Source organism: Neoarius graeffei, chromosome 12 (assembly GCF_027579695.1).
Source record: "Neoarius graeffei isolate fNeoGra1 chromosome 12, fNeoGra1.pri, whole genome shotgun sequence".
NCBI classification, from domain to species: domain Eukaryota; kingdom Metazoa; phylum Chordata; class Actinopteri; order Siluriformes; family Ariidae; genus Neoarius; species Neoarius graeffei.
In genome coordinates this window covers 80,281,395-80,302,603 of record NC_083580.1, presented here as the reverse complement: position 1 = coordinate 80,302,603, position 21,209 = coordinate 80,281,395, and the positions used below count along the sequence as shown (strand labels likewise).

Sequence of the window (21,209 nt, the reverse complement as noted above, 5' to 3'; positions counted from 1 at the left end):
CCTGCTGTGGACCAAACGAACTAAATTCAACACGGCTAAAAACCGAATAGGCCGATAAGTATAATATTTAATTGCAATTAGTTGCCAATACAAGTCACGATATAAGGTTACTAAAACCAAAAACGTAACTGAATAACACATTAATTAAGAACTAAAGCAAGTTTAAAAATGACTTCTGTTCTCCTTTAACAAGCAAGTGATGGAACGTGGGGTGGAACCTAAAATGCAGTGGTGGAATCGGTAACATGGGGTTTGTTTTCACATAGACGTTCCTTCTGAAGAGCAGCAGGATTGTGAAGTTTCATCTGCAAGTACAATGAAATCTGGTTGGTCACAACAGCAGGACAAGTCTATCATTAGACAACTAAAAGTTAAAACTCTGGAAGGAAGTAACTCAGGAAATCATCCCACACTAAACACACGGGATAATAACATGTTTGTCAATTTCCGTCTCGGGCATTTGATCCAAGATGGCAGCGTGCACAAACAACAAAGGTGCTGTTTAACAGATCCACATGCACACAGTCACTTTACATGTTCCACTGCTGCTCATAACCTATCATCAGAGCTTCCTCGCTGTATAGAGTCGGTTTTGTTGGATATATATCGTTACGTTTGTCCAAAGAGACAGGAATGACGAGATGTCCTACTCCTACTGAAAACTCCTGATCCTTAAAATCCTCCTCGCACAAACACATCCCAGGTGGCTTTTTGTGTGGCTTGGCTATGATGCCTCTGCTTCTCCCACTCTTCTGCCATCTGGGCACAGAACTAGCGCCAGGCTCTAGGGTGGCACCCTCCGGAACTGCCACCCTCCTTCTGTATTTACTTCCACTGCTTCCAGCATCCTGATTGGTGTTGCTAGGTAAACCACAAAGTTCCATAAAACACCATGGCAACGTCACGGACACCCACCAATGACAAGCCAATAAAGCTGATGACACGGACACAGAGACGTCAGGAATGCTGCCAGGTCCTGTGAGGAGCGGCTCGGTCTTCCATCCTGCTGCTTCTGATATATGGCTTTGCACCAGGCACTCGGAGGCACAAGCAATTTTCTCTTTCCTAAAGCAAGCTATTAATAAAACGAATCCAGATAGTAACGAGGTAGTAAGTTCGAGCATTACTCAGCACATGTCCTAAGCCGTGATTTATAGTCCAGAAAGTGCACCGGTAAACTTCCTACTCATAATATACTCCATCGCTCATCTTCACGAAGCTGAGATTTCCAAGCTGGAGTATTCCAAATCTGAAATGAGGATGCAGTTATTTGTTACACATAACATCCACATGGACTCAATTAAAAAAAAAAAAAAAAGCAGCATCTGGAAATATTTTGATGCACTATGGAGGTGTATACATTAAAGCCATGTCTCTGGACTTTAAGTCTCAGGAGCAGAAGGTTTTAATTTTAGTGTTGCAGGAGCAGCTGATATGACTCTCACAGGACAAAAGGAGAAAAAAAAAACCCTGTCAAATAAAGGTTGCTTTATATTTTCAAAACACGTCAGTGTTAATGTCATGTACACCACCTTGGAGTCACCATCTCTGACTTATCTGTTACAGGACCTTAGAGAGGCCAGAATAAAAATACTTTTAAAGATCTGAGTACCCTGAATCTGTGTGTACGTTAATCACAAACATTAACATGAATAATGTGAAACATTCAGGCTGATTCAGCCTCAGAGAAGCGATAACGATATTCACCCTTGAAAGCTCAAGACTCCAGTGATAAAGTATCCAGGTGATGCCGTGTCAAATCAGCAGAGGCCTCCTGACTGACCATCTTAGATTTGCTTCATTCTACAGGGTGTCCCAGAAGTTAGGGGGCAACTGTGTATGGTCTATTGATTTACAGGTGCCCCCTAACTTGTGAGACACCCTGTATATATATATATATATATATATATATATATATATATATATATATATATATATATACACACTGTAATGTCACTGTACCCAATAACTAGTGCGGAAAATGTATCTTCTTTAGTTTCTGAGATATTTAGGCTTTAATAAAAAGGCTAATAAACAAGTGTTGCAAATATTTCCAAGTACCAAAAGTCATTACTTTTGAACGATTCGTGCTTGTGGTAAAACATGGCGTGTTTGATATGGTTAAGAATTATTCCACGAAATTGAGTCGTACATGAGCTGATAGTCGATGAGGTGTGGCTATCAGCTCATGTACGACTCGACTTCATGGAATATTTTTTTATAGCCACATTCACTGGATTTTGCAAAACAGAGCATTTTTATTTTTATTTTTTTGCAAATTTGATAAATAAAAACTTTAAACAAAATGTCTGACAAAATCATTTCCGCTTAGAATATAAACAATCCAGCAAAATGACAGGAGCAATTTGTGAAAAATGCAATGATGATAATTCCTGAAAAATAAAAACGATATGTTCTTACCATCAAATACTTTTATTGCTTTTTTTTTTTTTTACATTTTTTGGGGGGATTTTGTTTTCAAGTAGAGTTTTTATTTCATACTCGGTTGGTTCAGCAACACACTCTGCCATTTTGTTTTTCTCTACTCACAGTATATGAGCTGATATCCTAGTAGTAGAGTAGCCAATCAGAGCACACGATTGCTCATATCCAGTGAATGTGGAGAGAATATAAGAAGTTAGACATCTAATAGTGTAGAACAATCCCTGGAAATTTCAGACCTCAACACAGACATTACGATCCATGTCCACATGGTCGGCTGTAATTACTGTGACATAAAGTAGCTCCGTAATGACGTCTCATAAAGTCTGTCCGTATGGCGTTCTGTACGAGGCTGTTGACGAGATAATGTCATGGATGATCCATGCACAATACGGTACATTTATATACAGTACGTTCTGTAAAACTCCCAGGATTCAATTCTTCAATGAGCTGGTTCTGTCCAAGCTCAAACCAGGGTGTGTTTCTGTAAAGTTTGATTTTAATCAGCTGAAACCAGAGCTATGATTTTAAAAAAGAAGGTTCAAACAGAAAAGGCTTAAAAAGAACTATATGCTTGATGAGCAAGTCTATAAAACATTTTAAACATCAATACAAACGATACCAATGAGTCTGAAAAGCCATGTTTAGAAAAGCCATGGTTAGAGAAGCAGCAAGTAAATTCACACTGGACAAAAGTAATGGCTCATTACAGACTAAAGTGAGAGAAAAAATTAACCTTTGCATATTTTAACACCATCTCGGGTCTCCAACTTTCTCCACCAGCCGAGGGTGAAAATCACTTAATGCACTCAGGCTTCTGAGACGCAGTGCAGGGATGCGTCTATCATCATAACTTACTCAGCCTGACATTATGGATGGTGAAGTGGCACAGTCACTCAGAGAGACAAGACAAAGATGACACACAAGTGGAAAAGGGGATGAAACAGGTGAACTTCTCAAGGGATTCAAGGGCTTCAGGTTGTGGCCTCTTGAATGCCATTCATGCAAACGCAAAGCTTACATACTGTTGGCATTGGTCTGTCTCTGGAGATGATGGGATAGCGCCTAGAGTTGGAAGAGCACCTTCTAGAGTGGCTATGCAGACCCACTTTAGAGTGACTGTCTCTCTTGCACTCCCTGCAGACAAAGGTAGATGGCATTCTGACAGACACTGACCTTGCATTCTTCTGGTTCTCTTCTTAGTGAGCTGGACATTTCTGTGATTCTCTGCACTCCACTCATCATGACTGTCTACGATGTATTCCCAGTTGTTGGTGTTGATGTCGGTTAGCTGCATGTCCCTTTTGCAGACACATTTGTATTGGAGTTTTGGACGCCCAACTGAGTGAGATCCTGCGCACAACTCCCTGTAAAATATGTCCCATGGAATTCAACCTGGCTCCATCCATCGAACATGACAAAGTCAAAGTGAACTTTATTGTCAATCAGACCATGTAACAGAATTACACAGAGGATTGAAATTGCATTTCCCCAAACTCCAAATGTGCAGTATTAAAAAACTGACACACAACTAAACATAAAAGTGCACACAGACATCAACAGATAAGCAAATTAACACAACATATAGACAGACAGTGGGCATACAGTTACCAGAATATTCACCATGATCCAGAAATGTAGTCAAGTTTGAGGTAATGTAGTCCAGAATTGTAGTTCCAGAAATGTAGTCAAGTTTGAGGTAATGTAGTCCAGAATTGTAGTTCCAGAAATGTAGTCCAGAAATGTAAAGTTTGAGGTATGTTACTGGGGTGCAATAGTATAAGGGTACAATAATACAAGGTGCAGTATGGTAAAGTGCAAAGTGCAGAATAGCAGCATGGAGATAAATAAGTATTGTAAACTTGTATGTTCTTGTGCAAAAAAAGAATATTGGCATATGTGCATATAAAGAGCATTGTAATGTATAGACATTGAGTATACTGTTTTGACAGTTTGCTGGTCTTTTTTGTGTGTGGGGGGGTTATGTTCTTGGAGTTTTCATGAGAGAGCTGAGCAGTCTGATGGCCTGTGGGAAAAAGCTGTTGCTGAGTCTGGTAGTCCTGCAACGCATGCTGCTATAGCGCTTGCCAGATGGTAGGAGGGTAAACAGTTTGTGTGCAGGGTGGGTGGGGTCTTTGATGATGTTGATGGCTCTTTTGCGACAGCGGGATGAGTATAGGTCCTGGATGGATGATTGGGCTGATCTGGTGATCTTCTCTGCTGTCCTCACCACCCTCTGTAGGGCCTTCTGGTCAGCTGCCATACCAGACTGAGAGACTGCTGGTGAAGATGCTCTCAATGGCACCCCTGTGGAAGGTGGTGAGTGCAGAAGGGGGGAGGTCGGCTCTCCTCATCCTGTGTAGGAAGTGGAGGAGTTGCTGTGCTTTCTTGACAAGGGAGGTGGTGTTAGTTGCCCATGTCAGGTCATCTGTGATGTGCACCCCCAGGAACTTGGTGCTTTTCACTGATTCCACAGCACTGCCATTGATGGTGAGGGGTGTGTGTGACATGTGATTTTTCCTTAAGTCCACAGTTATTTCCTTTGTTTTATTGACATTGATGTGTAGATTGTTGATGTCACACCAGTTGAGTTGGTGTACCTCCTCTCTGTAGGCTGAGTTGTCATCGTTGCTGATGAGGCCCACCACTGTTGTGTCATCTGCAAACTTGATGACGTGGTTCGAGTTGTGTCTGGCACAACAGTTGTGGGTCATCAGTGTGAACAGCAGAGGACTCAGCACACATCCCTGGGGGACCCCAGTGTTCATGATGGTGGTCTCTGAGGAGTTTTTGCCAACTCTTACTGTCTGTGGTCTGTTGGTGAGAAAGTCCAGTAGCCAGTTGCATAGCGGGGTGCTGATGCCTATAGCACTGAATTTATTCACCAGGTGTTGTGGGATGACTGTGGTGAAGGCAGAGCTGAAGTCGATGAACAGCATCCACACGTAACTGTTTTTGTTTTCCAGATGAGCCAGGCTGATGTGAAGTGCTGTTGCTATGGCGTCATCAGTGGAGCATTTGGGATGGTATGCAAACTGGAATGGGTCAAATGTGGTGGGTAGGCTGGATGTTATATGGGCCTTGACCAGCCTTTCAAAGCACTTCATTATGATGGGAGTGAGTGCTATGGGCCGGTAGTCGTTCAATGTTGTGGCTGGGGATTTCTTGGGTAGCGGTATGATGGTGGTGGCTTTGAAGCAGACATGTGGACTCGAGTCATGTGACTTGGACTCGAGTCAGACTCGAGTCACCATTTTGATGACTTGAGACTTGAAATCCCTAGATGAGGAATGACTTGCAACTCGACTCGGACTTGCACGCTGTTGACTCGAGACTTGACTTGGACTTGACAGTTTTAGCTTGCAATGACTTGGCGTATCAGGTATAAATATTCTTTTTTTCCCCCCCTCGATTTTGAATCCAAGTACACTCATTATTTGAATGTGGTGTAGCTCCTTGTCCTAGGCTACGGCAGCTCAATCCACTAGCACTAGGTGTCACTCAAGCACTTCAACTGGTTCAAATGAAAAACCAAACGGTGATGGGCAACGAGGACGCTGAACATTGATGACGCTGAATGATGAACGGACGGATAAAAACATGATTCCCCGCGTAATTTCCTTTGGATTTAAAGAATACTCCAATACAGATGGCAAACGCATTGCTACGTGCAGAACATGTGGAGCCACAATTTCGGACAGCCAGTCAACCACATCAAACTTCGTTCGTCACCTGAGGCTGCATAAGGAAAAGTAAGTAACAAAGCTAGGCTACAGCTAGCAAGAATCTGTACAGGCTAGTTGATGGCTAGAAGTGGAATGTGTTAATGTATTAATGCTGTCAAGGATTTGTTTTGCTTTGCTGAATATAAAATAGTGAAGTAGATTTTTTTATTGGATTGCTTTTGTGTTCAGTCTAGTGTTAGATTATGTGGGCTAGGCTACCAGTTAACACACATTGGGAAGGCATAGCCAGAAGGTGGTGATTTGGTCAGAGCAGAGAACGTTTACAAGATTGTTATAAAGGCTCTGGTCAGAACGACACAGACTTACCGGTATGATAAGAACCGGACAGCAAAGGATAAAACGTGAATCAAATAAACAGTTACCCAGGCTGCAAACTAAGTATGTAAAACAGAAGTTCGCTCTTTGCAATGGGAAAGTCAGTGCTTGTCATGAAAGGCATTTAAACCACTGAGACGAGATGACTAGCAATGCAAGTTAAACCAGGCATTTAACTGTTTGCTACGTACTGCACCAAGTCGTGGACGCTGTGCGATGTGTGTTATTAGTGCTGGGATTACGTGTCATCAGAGACATTCAATTCTATTCTCTTCCTCTCTCTGGTGTCATGTAGGCAATGTGAATAATGGGCCATTTGGGCTATGTAAAATGTAAGCTCAGCTGACGTTTTATAGCGCAGTACATCCCGACAGATTGGAGTGTAGCCTACTCCGACGCGAAGCATTATCCCACAGTCTTACCCAAACGACAGGGCACACAATGCCTCTACATAGCGTGGCTTTACCAGTGCATTTATTAGTCTCTGGCGAGAAACCAAATTCGCCAAAAGCACGCAACTTGGATCTGGAGGATTCCGCTGAACATTCTGAAATTCACAACAACTGTTTATTCTACTTTATTATACGGCTCTCTAGAATGTTGCCAGGGCTTCATTCTCACATTCTGGCCAGAGCCCTAGAGGACTCTGATTCTGGCTACATCGTCACAACGTTCTGTGTTTCCTGGGGCTACCGGTATTTTAGCGAGTGTTTAGTGAATGCATTGTGGTCTAGCTAAACTGCTTAAGGGAACATCCTGGCTGGCTTGTATTAAACATTATACTGTGTATAAACAAATATGTTCAGATTAAATGAACTCAGACTTTGATATTGAAAATGATAAAAACATGTTAATGTCTACATGATTAAAAACAGAAAACAAGTAGGCCTACTAATTTTACATTTTTTTTTCTTGTTTAGATTTGCAGAATATCTGAAGAACAAGATCATCCCAAGTGAGACAGAGCAGCCGTCCATTTCTGGATTCCTTACTGCAAAAGATACACAGTACAATGCTACCCACCCACAACAAAAAGCCATCACAAATTCAATACTAACAGATTTGCTCATTGGATGCAACATCCCTCTCTCAGTAGTGGAGAACAGATATTTCCGGAATTTTTTGTCAGTTAGTTGGTCTCTCTCACACACACAAACGTACTCAAGTCACGTTGTATTGTGTTAAAGGCATGTCATGTTGTATGTTGGGACAGTGCCTAACTTCAGAAGGAAAACCATTCTTTGATTCTAAAAGTACACAGATCATCTGTTAGCTTGGACTTTGAGTTTCATGTCTTAAAATGCACATGAAAAGCATTTTTATGTGAAAAATGACATGAATGAAATGAAAAGAAAATGATTTTTGTTACACAGTACCAGTACTAGTTTTGTTTAGAATTTTGTTTTAATTTCTCACTAATTTTCCAATAAAAAATTTAAGGAAATGGTCATACTTTTACTCATTCTCACACCCTTAGCCTCAGATGTACACTGACTCACTCAAACTAAACTCACTGAAAATGTAGGATGCTTTACTAACGTTAACTAACTAATCATTGTCTCCTCTGAGATTATTTGATTGTCTTGGGGCACAAGCTCTAAAACATTTTAAAATGGAAAAGAATGGGTGTACTGTAGTTACTTGTGCTGACTCTATGAATCATTGACATTACATTACATTTAGCAGACATTTTTATCCAAGGTGACTGGAAAAGGAGGACATACACTGCAGTGTGGAGAGGTAATACATTTGTGATCAAAAATGTGTTGATTGCCTGTAGAATAAATGGTGACTTGTTAGGGACTTGGAAAAAAATGAGACTTGGACTTGGACTCGACTTGGCTTGGGTAGGACTTGGACTTGGACTTGACTTGGTCAAAAGTGCCTTGACTTGTGACTTGACTCGGACTTGAGTGGTAGGACTTGAGACTTACTTGTGACTTGCACATTAGTGACTTTGTCCCACCTCTGCTTTGACGCATGCTGGTAAGATGGCTTGGCTCAGAGAGGTGTTGAAGATATCTGTGAGAACATCTGTAAGTGAGTCAGCACAGTCTCTAAGCACATGCCCAGGTATATTGTCAGGACCAGCAGCTTTCCTGGGGTTCACCTTTTGAAGGGTCCTACGCACGTCAGCAGGGTCCAGGTGAAGTGTTACATTGTCCGAGCAGTGAGGGGCTTTTGTTGGTGTGATGGTGTTGTTTTCTTCAAACTGGCTGAAGAAGGTGTTAAGTGAGTTTAGGAAGTCTGTGCTGTCCTCACACGGTGGGGGTATTGGCCTGTAATCGGTTACTGACTGGATGCCTTGCCATAGGCGTCTGGGGTCTTTTGTGTCAGTGAAGTGTGATTGGATTTTCTGTCCATAGGCACCCTTGGCTGCTCTCACGCCCTGGTTCAAGTTGGCCCTAGCAGTTCTAAGAGCTACTTTGTCCCTGGACTTGAAAGCAGTATTCCGTGCTCTCAGGAGTTCACGTACCTCCCTGGTGAACCAGGGTTTTTCGTTGGCCCTTGTGATGATGTGTTTTATGACGGTCACACCTTCCATGCATTTGGATATGTATCCCATCACAGACTCAGTATATTCCATTATGTTGACATGCTGGTTGGTAGTGGCAGCCTCCCTAAAAACATTCCAGTCTGTGCAGTCAAAACAGTCTTGAAGAGCTGAGGTAGCCCCCTCTGGCCATGTTCTGATCTGTTTCACAGATGACTTGTTCCTGGTTAGCAGTGGTCTGTAAGCTGGAATTAGCATAACAGAGAGATGGTCCGAGTTTCCCAGGTGAGGATGGGGAACAGCTCTGAATGCCTGTTTAATGTTTGTGTAGACCTGGTCAAGAGTGTTCTCTCCCCTAGTTGCAAAGTCCACATATTTGTGATAATGTGGGAGTACTGTCTTCAAATTGGCCTGATTGAAATCGCCAGCGATTATATAGACAGAGTCTGGGTTAGAGTCCTGCATTGAGCTCACAGACTGATACAATGTAGACAGTGCGTCCTTTGTATTTGCACTGGGAGGAATGTACACAGCTGTAATGTTGATGGCTGAGAATTCTCTTGGCAAGTAGACTAGATGACATTTAACTGTTAGAAATTCTATGTCCTCAGAACAGTGACTTGAGATAACTTTGACATTAGTACACCAGTTGTTATTAATGAAAATGCACACACCACCTCCCTGAGATTTACCACTGAGAGCGTGGCTCCTGTCCACCTGGAACGTTGTTAGTCCGTCCACCTGAATGGCGTTGTCTGGAACAGTGTGATTAAGCCACGTCTCAGTGAGGATGATGGCGCTGCAGTCTCTCACCTTTCTTTGTGTAATTAAATCCAGTCTGAGGTAGTCCATTTTGTTTTCCAGCGAACGAACGTTGGATAGCAGGATTGAAGGAAGTGCGAGTCTGTATGGTTTAGCTTTTAGCCTGGCTCTGATACCCGCTCAACTGCCCTGCTTGCTGGGTCTAGCACACCGCTTGCGATGCATGCTAGGTCTCTCCCACTGCTTGTGTCGCCTCCAGTGTCGGCCGGTGGCAGGAGGAGAGTCCGCTGCCTTGCAGGCCCCTGGGTCTTGCCAGTGTAGAATGCCTAGCTCGCCGAGTGCTTTGGGTTCCAAAGTCATCATAACTCTGGAAAGATCGTTTGAAAAGTTGGAGTTTCATAGTCCGAGTAGTAAGCTTCTGTTGTAGACTATTCTCGTACAAGACTGTGATGGTACAGACAACACATTTAACATAAAACGCACATTGCTGTCGGGAGCTGGAGTAGCCACTGCCATACAGGGCACCGTCATCTTGGAAGCCACCTGAGGTGTCTCAGGCTGAGAAGTGCAACCATTATAGGGATTCCAGCACGTTTAAGGACCTCTGTGGTAAACACTTTCTCCTGCCACTTGATCTGTTGGATATGTCTGAGACAGCGGAGACAGAAGCTGTTGAGTTGCTTCTCTTGTTTGGCATACGTTGTCCAAGTCTTGCTGCCATATAGAAGCGTGCTGAGTACACAACCTGGGTAGATGCATAGCTTGGTTTTCTCGGTACATACTTACTTATGGTATATACTGTATATAGTTAGTTTATTATCTCACCCAGCCGACAGGTGATGAGTTTTTGCCATCATGTATTGTCCATCATCTGACATCCGGCGTCATGCACATTTCACGTAAATCACTTCTTCTCTGTCAATTCTTCACCAATTTTTATTCTTTTTGGTAGGAAGGTAGGTCTGCCTGGGGATCATATAGCTTCTACCCAAATTTGCATCATTACAATTAATAATGATGATATGGACTAATTAAGCCCTAACAAGCAGTTTCCACGCAAATCGCTTCTTCTCCCTCGATTCTTCACCGATTTTGAAGGTAGGGGTACCTAGGGTGCATATAACTTCTACCCAGATTTGCTTCATTACAATTATTAATGAAGTTATGGATTAATTAAGCCTTAATGAGCAGTTCAACAAAAATTGCTTCTTCTCAGTCAATTCCTCGCCATTTTGGATTCTTTCTGGTAAATAGGTCGGTATTCCTAGGGTGGATATCGCTTTTATATATAGCTTGTATATAGTGTATACAGCTTGCAATATTTATTGTGCAAGGTGGCCCACTTTAGATCATTCCTTCTGGACTAGATGACTTCAATGACGTCAGAGTGAGCTACGCCGTCATTGATGGTCTTGTTAATGCTATTTTCATTAGCAACCGTGCAATCGATCTAAATGAACTAGCTTGCTAGCCAAGTGTGAAAAATGTAGTTGGCTATTTATTTATTTTAAAAAGTGACAACCAGAATGTTACTGTTCATTACATGGTCTATTAAGTCTGAACTGTAACACTATGCCCGAGAAATAATTTTTCATTCTTAAATTATAACAAACATCAAGTTGGAAAAACATAAATATCTTCACCTCCTGTACTTCTACCATTCCTCATCCTCAGCTACATCACTTGAGTTCATCATCGCTCTCAACCAGATGCCCTGTGGAACTTTCTGGAAAGCTTTCTATCTAATGAGACAGTGTAAGCTTGGGAACTGTTTCAACGCAATGCAGTCTTTTTGAATTGTCACTCATTGTTTACAATCATTTGAGTTATGCTTCTGTAACTTAATTTTGTGTCCTCCTCTTTTTGTGATGGTCTCGAGCCAGACCGTTACAGAATGGGGGCTTGTCCGGGATTTGAACCCAGGACCTCTCACAAGATCAGAAAAGTTCGCAAAACATGTCATCAGAACTAAGACGAATCAGAGACACAGCGAGTAACTCGAGTCCGTTAAAGTGACACAGGTCGATGTATTAAAAAAATGAATAATACCCTGTGGAGCTAAAATAACCACTAGGCACTTGAATCCTGTGAAGGAAAATGAGCTGGAAAAACACAGCACTCCAATTTTTATACTTGGGTACGCAAACGGTCGAAGTTTATCCTCATTATAATATTATAATGATCAAGGTTGCAACAAACATGGCGGAACTGGTGGCTTCTGACACAGAAGCGAGCACTCAAGAGCCTTTGAGTTCACAGGTACGTTTCCCCCCTCTCTCTTCAGGTGCATTTTGCCTCTGATAATGTCAGATACTTCCTTAAAATTGTTGGTTTTTTTTTTGTCTCAATTTAGGAATCGTCTTTCGATCTGGGCTATCCGCCATGTTTGCTGTGGCTCCACGGTCACGACCTCTGACCCGCGCAAGACCTCATGTGACTTTTCCGAACTGGCTGCCAAGCAGTTTGTAAACGGACTAACATGTGGTTAGGACACCCCGCGTTAGGAAATAAAATGTATTGAAACAAGATGACTATTGGTCAAACCTCGGCTCCAGGAGGAACAATGCGGTTTTCGTCCTGGTCGTGGAACACTGGACCAGCTCTATACCCTTCATAGGGTGCTCGAGGGTTCATGGGAGTTTGCCCAACCAGCCCACATGTGCTTTGTGGATCTGGAGAAGGCATTCGACCGTGTCCCCCGTGGTATTCTGTGGGGGGTGCTTCAGGAGTATGGGGTTCGGGGCTCTTTGCTAAGGGCTGTCCGGTCCCTGTACGAATGGAGCAGGAGTCTGGTTCGCATTGCCGGCAGTAAGTCAGACCTGTTCCCAGTGCATGTTGGACTCTGGCAGGGCTGCCCTTTGTCACCGGTTCTGTTCATAATTTTTATGGACAGAATTTCTAGGCACAGCCAGGGGCCGGAAGGAATCCTGTTTGGGAACCACAGGATTTCATCTCTGCTTTTTGCGGATGATGTTGTCCTGTTGGCTTCTTCAAACCAGGACCTACAACATGCACTGGGGCGGTTTGCAGTCGAGTGTGAAGCGGCTGGGATGAGAATCAGCACCTCCAAGTCCGAGGCCATGGTTCTCGACCGGAAAAGGGTGGCTTGCCCTCTCCAGGTTGGTGGAGAAGTCCTGCCTCAAGTGGAAGAGTTTAAGTATCTCGGGATCTTGTTCACGAGTGAGGGAAGGATGGAGCGTGAAATTGACAGGCCTTCTCTCACCTATGGTCATGAGCTTTGGGTAATGACCGAAAGAACAAGATCGCGGATACAAGCGGCCGAAATGAGTTTCCTTCGCAGTGTGAAGCGGCTGGGATGAGAATCAGCACCTCCAAGTCCGAGGCCATGGTTCTCGACCGGAAAAGGGTGGCTTGCCCTCTCCAGGTTGGTGGAGAAGTCCTGCCTCAAGTGGAAGAGTTTAAGTATCTCGGGATCTTGTTCACGAGTGAGGGAAGGATGGAGCGTGAGATTGACAGGCGGATCGGTGCAGCCTCCGCAGTGATGTGGTCGCTTTACCGGTCCGTCGTGGTGAAGAAGGAGCTGAGCCAAAAGGCGAAGCTCTCAATTTACCGGTCGATCTATGTTCCGACTCTCACCTATGGTCATGAGCTTTGGGTAATGACTGAAAGAACAAGATCGCGGATACAAGCGGCCGAAATGAGTTTCCTTCGCAGGGTGGCTGGGCGCTCCCTTAGAGATAGGGTGAGAAGCACAGTCACTCGGGAGGAGCTCGGAGTAGAGCCGCTGCTCCTCCACATCAAGAGGAACCAGCTGAGGTGGCTCGGGCATCTTTTTCGGATGCCTCCTGGACGCCTCCCTGGGGAGGTGTTCCAGGCATGTCCCCCCGGGAGGAGGCCCCGGGGAAGACCCAGGACACGCTGGAGGGACTATGTCTCTCGGCTGGCCTGGGAACGCCTCGGTGTTCTTCCCGAGGAGCTGACCGAGGTGTCTGGAGAGAGGGAAGTTTGGGCTTCCATGCTTAGACTGCTGCCTCCGCGACCCGGTCCCAGATAAAGCGGAAGAAGACGAGTGAAACAAGATGATGCGTACCAGCCATGGGGATGGGTATCAGCTCAAACAATTCAGAAAGAGGAGTGGATCAAATGATTCCTGAACCAGCACATTGACTTGCGTCACATGAAGCACCATTTAATTATAATCCCTACAGTATATTTTATGTTCTGCTATTTTGGGTTCACATCAGATTTGCTTCTGTTTCTGTTCTAGCCCTGTCTCCGCCCCTGTCCTGTCAGTGGCTTGTTAGCTGATTGTGTTCACCTGTTCCGTGTCTCATCCTGATTCGTTTATGTATAGCTGTTTCATTTCAAAGTCTTATTGCGCGTTTGTCCAGTTAAATCCAAGCCTTGATTCTCCGTGCTCTTTCCTCCTTGCTTCGTATTGCACTTCCTGTTATAGAAGAATCTTTTCTTCTACTGCCCTGTGTTTAATGCTGTCTGCCTGAGGACATTGACAATGGATTTTTTTTTTTTTGGATTCGTACAGCGTGAAGTTCCAGATATAGTATTTACTCTTCTTTGGATCTAAAAGCACATTGTAGTATGGAATATCGGGAAACAGAAGAACACATGAGGGGGCGTGAGCTGCTCAGCTGCTCATGTCTGCTCAGTGGGCTGTAGTAACCTCGATGCATTTTCTGATAATAAAATTCCCTCTTTCAGCAGGTTTTTTTTCCTCATCCCCTGATCTGAATGCTCTGGCAGACAGCCAGCCCTCATGCTGTGTTTAAGCCCCTGTAGCTCTCTGCACTCCTTACACATACAGTATACAGTGAGCTACTGAATATAGGACGCGTGTTTGAATAAAACTACTCAGGTTTGAATTCATAATATCACATTTATGTGGTGTTATTCAATGTATATTCTAATACATGCACACACGTATATTGGCACACCCCCTGCATCTTTCTGGTTGTCAGCAAGTTCTGCAGCTTAATGAAAGAATGTGAGGCGTTCCTCTATCTCCAGTGAAGCATGTGGAGCTGCAGCACGTGCCTGTATTTCCCTGTGACCGCAGCACTTCACTGAAATGAGAGCTATTTTTTTCACCCATACATCCATCCAGTACTGATGTAACAAAATGATGATGACAGGATAATCCCATTCATGGCTTAAAGCACAAGAACATTCCAGGTTTCAAGCTTATTGGTTTCAGGTTCTGCTTTTTAGTTCCATCTTTCTGGATGATTATTTAGAAAGGAGAAGATTTCTGGATATCTGTTAGGTATGTCTGTTAGGTTATTTGGGTCATGTTGAAAATCCCAGGAGTTTCTGAAATACTCCGACACTCTTGGTGCCAACAACCACCCCACGCTCAACATCATTGTCCGAGATCCGATTTCTCCCCATTCTGATGGATGATGTGAACATTAATGGAAATCTGTATCATTACCTGGTGCAGATACAGCTTTCAAATGATGTTCACATCAAACGTTGAAATTGTACTTCTCATTCCAAACTGAGACTCTTTTTTTTTTTTTTTGGTGATAGCTGCTTAATCTAACCAGTATGTTTAAAGACCATTAAAAGAAACTGCTCTCAGAAAGGTATGCCTTCCAGTGGTGCCTGCAGAACATCTGGTTTTCAGGGTTCAGAGGAATTCTGTGGAGTTTGAACAGGAAAGGAACAAGACAGAGAAAGTGGCCTGTGGCTAATTTTGTTGACAAAAGTAACAGCAAAATGTGACTGTTCGATCCTAAAGCAGCGTATCGAACAACTCGATATCAAACTTTCTACAGAACACTGTTCTAATACTCATCTAACACCTAAATTAGTTAATTGATACCTTCAGTAGCTTGATGTGGTGGAACTGGGGCTCTGGTGAGAAGAATTCCTGATGCTATGGCACATAGAATCCATTCTAACAACACTTCCTGGAAGTTGTGTTTTTTTTTTTTTTGGTGTCGTATCAGCGACAGATTGAAAACAGACCTCAGATTTGACACACAAGTGTCTGCAATGTCCTCATTACACCCTCTGGCATTTCCACATCACCTGCATTGTGTAACACAGTGAACCAACATGGTGTGTGTAAACTGTATGTAAAGTTACAAAGGTAACTTTAAGGTAAGGCTGATATGAAATCTCAGGAAATCTCCTGCAGTTTAGCTCACACGTCTGATTTTTTTTTTGTTGTTGCATGAGATAACGTTCCAGTACGTTCTTGAGTCTAAAAAGCCAAGTCATTAAAGACTCTTTTTGAAGTAGAAATAAAAGTTTCAGCAGTTCAAAAGTTTTGCTCCTCATGTGGACCAGATGTGAGCAGGATTCTGATATTCCAGGCAGAAGCTTGTGGCTGGGTTTAGTATTTGTGTAGAATGCTATCTCAACCTTCATCATCATCATCATCATTCCACTGCCATTGCGATAGATGACACAATGCTCCACCATAGGGGCCTATCAAACATTGCCTGAGCTAATTCCTCAAAGACGAAGTTGGATTCTCTGGATAGAGTATCAAGGAATGTTAAAGGTCTGTTTCCCCTTTTTGGGAACGGTAATCTACATAGAATGACATAACTTTCATTGTTATGCTGATGACATTCAAAACTACATCACTATCACCCCTTCCATAGCCTCTGTTCAGCTGCATCACTGACCTTAAGCAATAGCTGCATAAGAACTGCCTTAAACTTAATGCTAGCAAAACGGAGGTTCTATTAGTAGGTACCAAAAGACAGGTTCTGAACTTCTCCAATTTCACTATTGATGTTGATGGTGTGTCTATTCGTCCTTCCCAAGTTATAAAAAACCTTGGAGTTCTCTTTGACTCCACCCTTATGTTTGAACCCCATTTTAAACTCATTACTAAGAATGCTTTCTTTCACCTCCGCAATATTGCACGTCTCCGCCCTCTTCTCTTGGAAACTGATGCCAAAATGTTGGTCAATGCATTTATCTTTTCTCGTCTTGACTATTGCAATTCTCTCTTTTATGGTCTCCCTGCCACATTGCTCAATCGCCTGCAGTCCATCCAAAACTCAGCAGCTAGAGTCCCCACACTCACCAAGCGCACTGCTCACATCACTCCTGTTTTACAGCAACTCCATTGGTTGGCAGTTATCTCTTGGATTAAATACAAAATCTTGCTTTTAACCTATAAAGCTCTTCATGGTTTCGCCTCTTCCTATCTCTGTGAGCTAATTCATTTGTACTGTCCCTCCCACTCCCTCAGATCTTCTGTCTGTGGACTTTTGACTGTCCCACGTTTAAAACTGGCATCTATGGGCGGCAGATCATTTAGTGTTGCTGCTCCTAAACTTTGGAACTCATTACCACAATCGCTTCGTGACTGTTCCACTCTTTTTTCCTTCAAAGCTAACTTGAAAACTTTGAAAACTCTTCCTAGTGTGGCCTTTTTTTTTTTTTAAACTCCTGTGTAAAGCGTCCTTGGGTTTGTGAAAGGCGCTATATAAATTAAACTTATTATTTTTATGATGATTATTATCGAAGATGATTTGATCTGGGGCGGTACGATGGTGTAGTGGTTAGTGCTGTCGCCTCACAGCAAGAAGGTCCGGGTTCGAGCCCCATGGCCGGCGAGGGCCTTTCTGTGTGGAGTTTGCATGTTCTCCCTGTGTCTGCGTGGGTTTCCTCTGGGTGCTCCGGTTTCCCCCACAGTCCAAAGACATGCAGGTTAGGTTAACTGGTGACTCTAAATTGAGCGTAGGTGTGAATGTGAGTGTGAATGGTTGTCTGTGTCTATGTGTCAGCCCTGTGATGACCTGGCGACTTGTCCAGGGTGTACCCCGCCTTTCGCCCGTAGTCAGCTGGGATAGGCTCCAGCTTGCCTGTGACCCTGTAGGACAGGATAAAGTGGCTACAGATAATGAGATGAGATTTGATCTTTTGCTCGGAAACAATGGCTAGTGCACCTAGCTCTCCTTTGTGCTGGTGTTCTGGAGATGGACAGGACTTCACCATAGCTTACAGTTTTGGTTGGGTGATCTTCCCAAGATAGGTTTTGGACCCTCATTAGCAGCCTTGTGTATGTGCCATCAAGGCATTTTTCAAGTTCTTGACTAATGGTCCATGTTTCAGCACCATAAAGTAGTATGCTTTCAACTCGGGCCCAAAAGAAGCTAACCTTGGTAGATTTGGCGATGTCTGACTGCCACGTATGATTTAATCTGTTGCATGCGGCCCATGCTTGGCGCTTTCTTGATATAAAGTCCTTTTTACTGTCAGCAACAAAAGATCCAAGGTATTTAAAGTGCATATTCTGGACCAATTTTGTGTTTTTTTATATGAAAGTATGTCCCTTTACACACTCATCCAGAAGGGTAATTTTGCACAAGGCCATCTGTCTACAGCAGAAAAAAATAAAACAACAAAATGCATCTGGAAAAATCCCAAGGGAGTCTGGAGCCAGATTCGTGATGTCACCTGCAGAAGCGCCAGCAGGCTGCACGAGCTTTGCACGGTTTCAGTGCACAGCCTGTGTAGACCAAGCGCTCCCATTTCTCTCTCATTGTCCGGTCTTTTGGAAAACGATGAGTACTAATCCCATCGAGATTGGTGTTGCTACACCCTCCTATGATACATCTGTTAACCATTTTAATAATTACGCGATAACGTTGAAGAAATTTGCAGAAAACCACTAGGTCGTTTTCTCATAAATAAACCAGCGCTGACGTGGGATTCAGAGGGAGGCGTCCCGCATGCGACGTCACAAAAATCAATGTTTGCCGGGAAATCCAAATGCCAAGTTTTCAGAGGCGGACCAATTCACCTCAAATGGCTTGATTTCAACTGAATTTCTCTGGTATTGCGCAAGGTAAAAAAATTGCACAAAATGCAGAATGTGACAGATATTTGACCAAAGTTTAATATAAAATAGGAGAATTACATTGATCTTGCTCCTGAATTTACCCATGAGATGCACTTTAAACCTCTCTGCTCCAGGAGTCACTGTGTCATGTACCCCCTTGTTGTACGTCACTCTGGATAAGTGCATCTGCTAAATGCCTGTAATTTTCTTGTTTTAGCCCTTTGTTGGGGTTTGGAACTAATTTGCCTTTTTATTTTTTAAGTACATCATAGCCAATTTTTAAATTTTTTAAAAAATATTTACGAACGAGCACTCGACTAAGCACTCTGTACAATCGTGGTGAGCAGAAAAGCATCTCTGAAAGCATAACATGTCGAACTGTGAGGTGGATAGATGAGCTGCAAGAGCAGAAGACGACACTGGGTTCCACTTGATAGTCCACACACAGTCTTGTACGTGAGCTTCCTTGTAAATATTTTAAGTGGTCTTGCAAGAAGGATCAGATGTACTGACTAGCGTTCGCACACTGAAGATATTGCACATGTGGATGAATGTTTGTTTTTCAACAGGAATTACAGGATTGACACACACCAGGAATGCAATTGTTAGGTTTTTGACATCATACCGAATTCAGAACTCGAAATGTAGACCGATATCCGATCATGATATCAGCTTAGTAACCAAATCGAAAAGATTCTGTGGTCAGGTTCTGCTTCAGAATAATCTGATAGATAATAATAACCATCGTGAATGTCATAAATAGATAATTGGATCAAAAAATAAAGCTACAATATGAGCTCAGTGCATCCCAAACCCCAACACTGCTGTAACGGGACCTAAAAGGATGACAAACACCTACAGAGTTAAATTAATAACTAGTCAGCTGGTTTAACACCTCCAGTGGTCAAGGAACAATGAAACAATTAAACTGGCATCTGTTTTATGAAATAAAAACTTCTAGTATTGAGCAAACTCACTCCGTTTCCTATTTATCCCACAGAAACAATGTTCAGCATGTAGCTACGTATAAAAAATGGCATAAACGAACACAATAAATAGTAGTCATAATAATAATAATAATAATAATAATAATAATAATAATTCACCAGTTTGGATCCTTGCATTGATTTGATTTAAAAGGCATGGAACCAAAATCATATTTTTCAATTTATATGCAAATAATTTAATAGGCTTTTATAAATTAAACATGGTCCATAGAATTATCCAGAAGCTGTTCAAATCAAATTGAAATGTTTCATATCTATTGGATAGTCACAGATTCAGTGGGATCGTCAAATATCGAATCATTGCCTTGTGAACAGAAATCAAAATCGTATCAATCACACCCTGATTAATCAATTTAAACACACTGTAAATGAGTGTCAATTTACATTTTTGATTGAACATGAAGCTGTCAGAGAACATGGAGTGCACTACATTTAATTATTATTATTACTTTTTTTTTTAGTCTTCTTATTTAAATTGTTCCTACCGTTGGTGCTCATGGTGAAAAGTGTATTCTCATCCAGCACTAGTCCAGCATGGTGTTTTCAATGAAGAGGAAGAGAAGAAGATCAGGAAACTCCACCTCACTCTTCACTTCACTTCACTTCACTCCACACGGGGTCCTCTGATGTCCAACTCTTCTCCTCCTCTCCTCTCTCCTCTCCTCCTCTCCTCTCGTCTTGGTCCCAGGAGCAGCTGGTAGTTAAGGTGCTCAGTCAGACTCGGACTCCTCAGCAGGATGCAGATGGGTGTTTCTTTCCGGTTCCCTTCATGCACAAACCGATTTAGCAGGAGATTGGATTGGAACACAGCCAGCTCAGCTCGGTGGGGTTGTGCAGCGGTGCTGGTACTCAGTCAGAGTCAGGCTCAGAGCTCGCAGCATCTCTCCTGCACAGAGTTCCAGCTCCTCTCCACCGTCCCATGGTGATGATGATGGGGATGATGATGGTGACACGCTCCTGAGCTCCTACATTTACACAGAAGAGCTTGAAGCAGTGACTCGTCCCTGTGTTTAGACGTGCGTAAAGATGAACAAAGAATGTTTTCTGCCCTTCTCATCTCAGCTTCACCTGCCCTACGCCAAGCCTCAGAATAACCAGCTAACAACTTCCACCTTCTGGACTTTTTTGGTATTACATGTTTATTCACACTGAACAAAAATCAACCCTTAACATCATCTTTAACTCTAACTCATAGTAGTTGGATTAAATATTGAATATATTGAGAGACGGGTATAATAAATCCACAAACACCTAGTAGCTACAGTACACCTGCTCATGCAGTTATCCAATCAGCCAATCACGTGTTAGGAACACAATGCACAAAATCATACATTCACAGGTTTCAGCTAATGTTCATATCAAAGACTAGGAAAAGAAAGATCTTTGACTGTGGTGTGGTTGTTGGTGCCAGATGGGATGGAGCAGTTTGAGTATTTCTATTTCAGAAACAGCTGAACATCTGGAATTTTCACACACAGTCTGTAGACTGGACATGGTTTGTGTTACGTTGATGTTTTTCCGATCTTCACCTGTCTGGTTTCAGGGCCCGCTGCATCCTCAGGTTCTTGGCTGTCAGTAAAGGAACCTGACGACATGGTCTTGTGCATTGTACATTCTGAAATGCTTTTCTGCTCAACACGGTTGTAAAGAATGAT

General features: G+C 42.9%; 2 protein-coding genes across 3 annotated transcripts in view; both read right to left on the bottom strand.

The window, feature by feature from the left end:
* The window catches only part of LOC132895707 (actin-binding LIM protein 3-like), a 130,450-nt gene extending 109,888 nt beyond the window's left edge, over window positions 1-20,562 (bottom strand). For both annotated transcript variants that reach the window (XM_060936522.1, XM_060936521.1), the window contains exon 1: window positions 20,040-20,562. In XM_060936522.1, the coding sequence (XP_060792505.1) occupies window positions 20,040-20,052 (13 nt within the window). In that variant the 5' untranslated portion in view covers window positions 20,053-20,562. The remainder of the gene's footprint in view (window positions 1-20,039) is intronic.
* gpr34l (G protein-coupled receptor 34 like) overlaps window positions 1-21,209 on the bottom strand; it is a 471,084-nt gene that overhangs the window by 305,249 nt on the left and 144,626 nt on the right. The window lies entirely within an intron of this gene.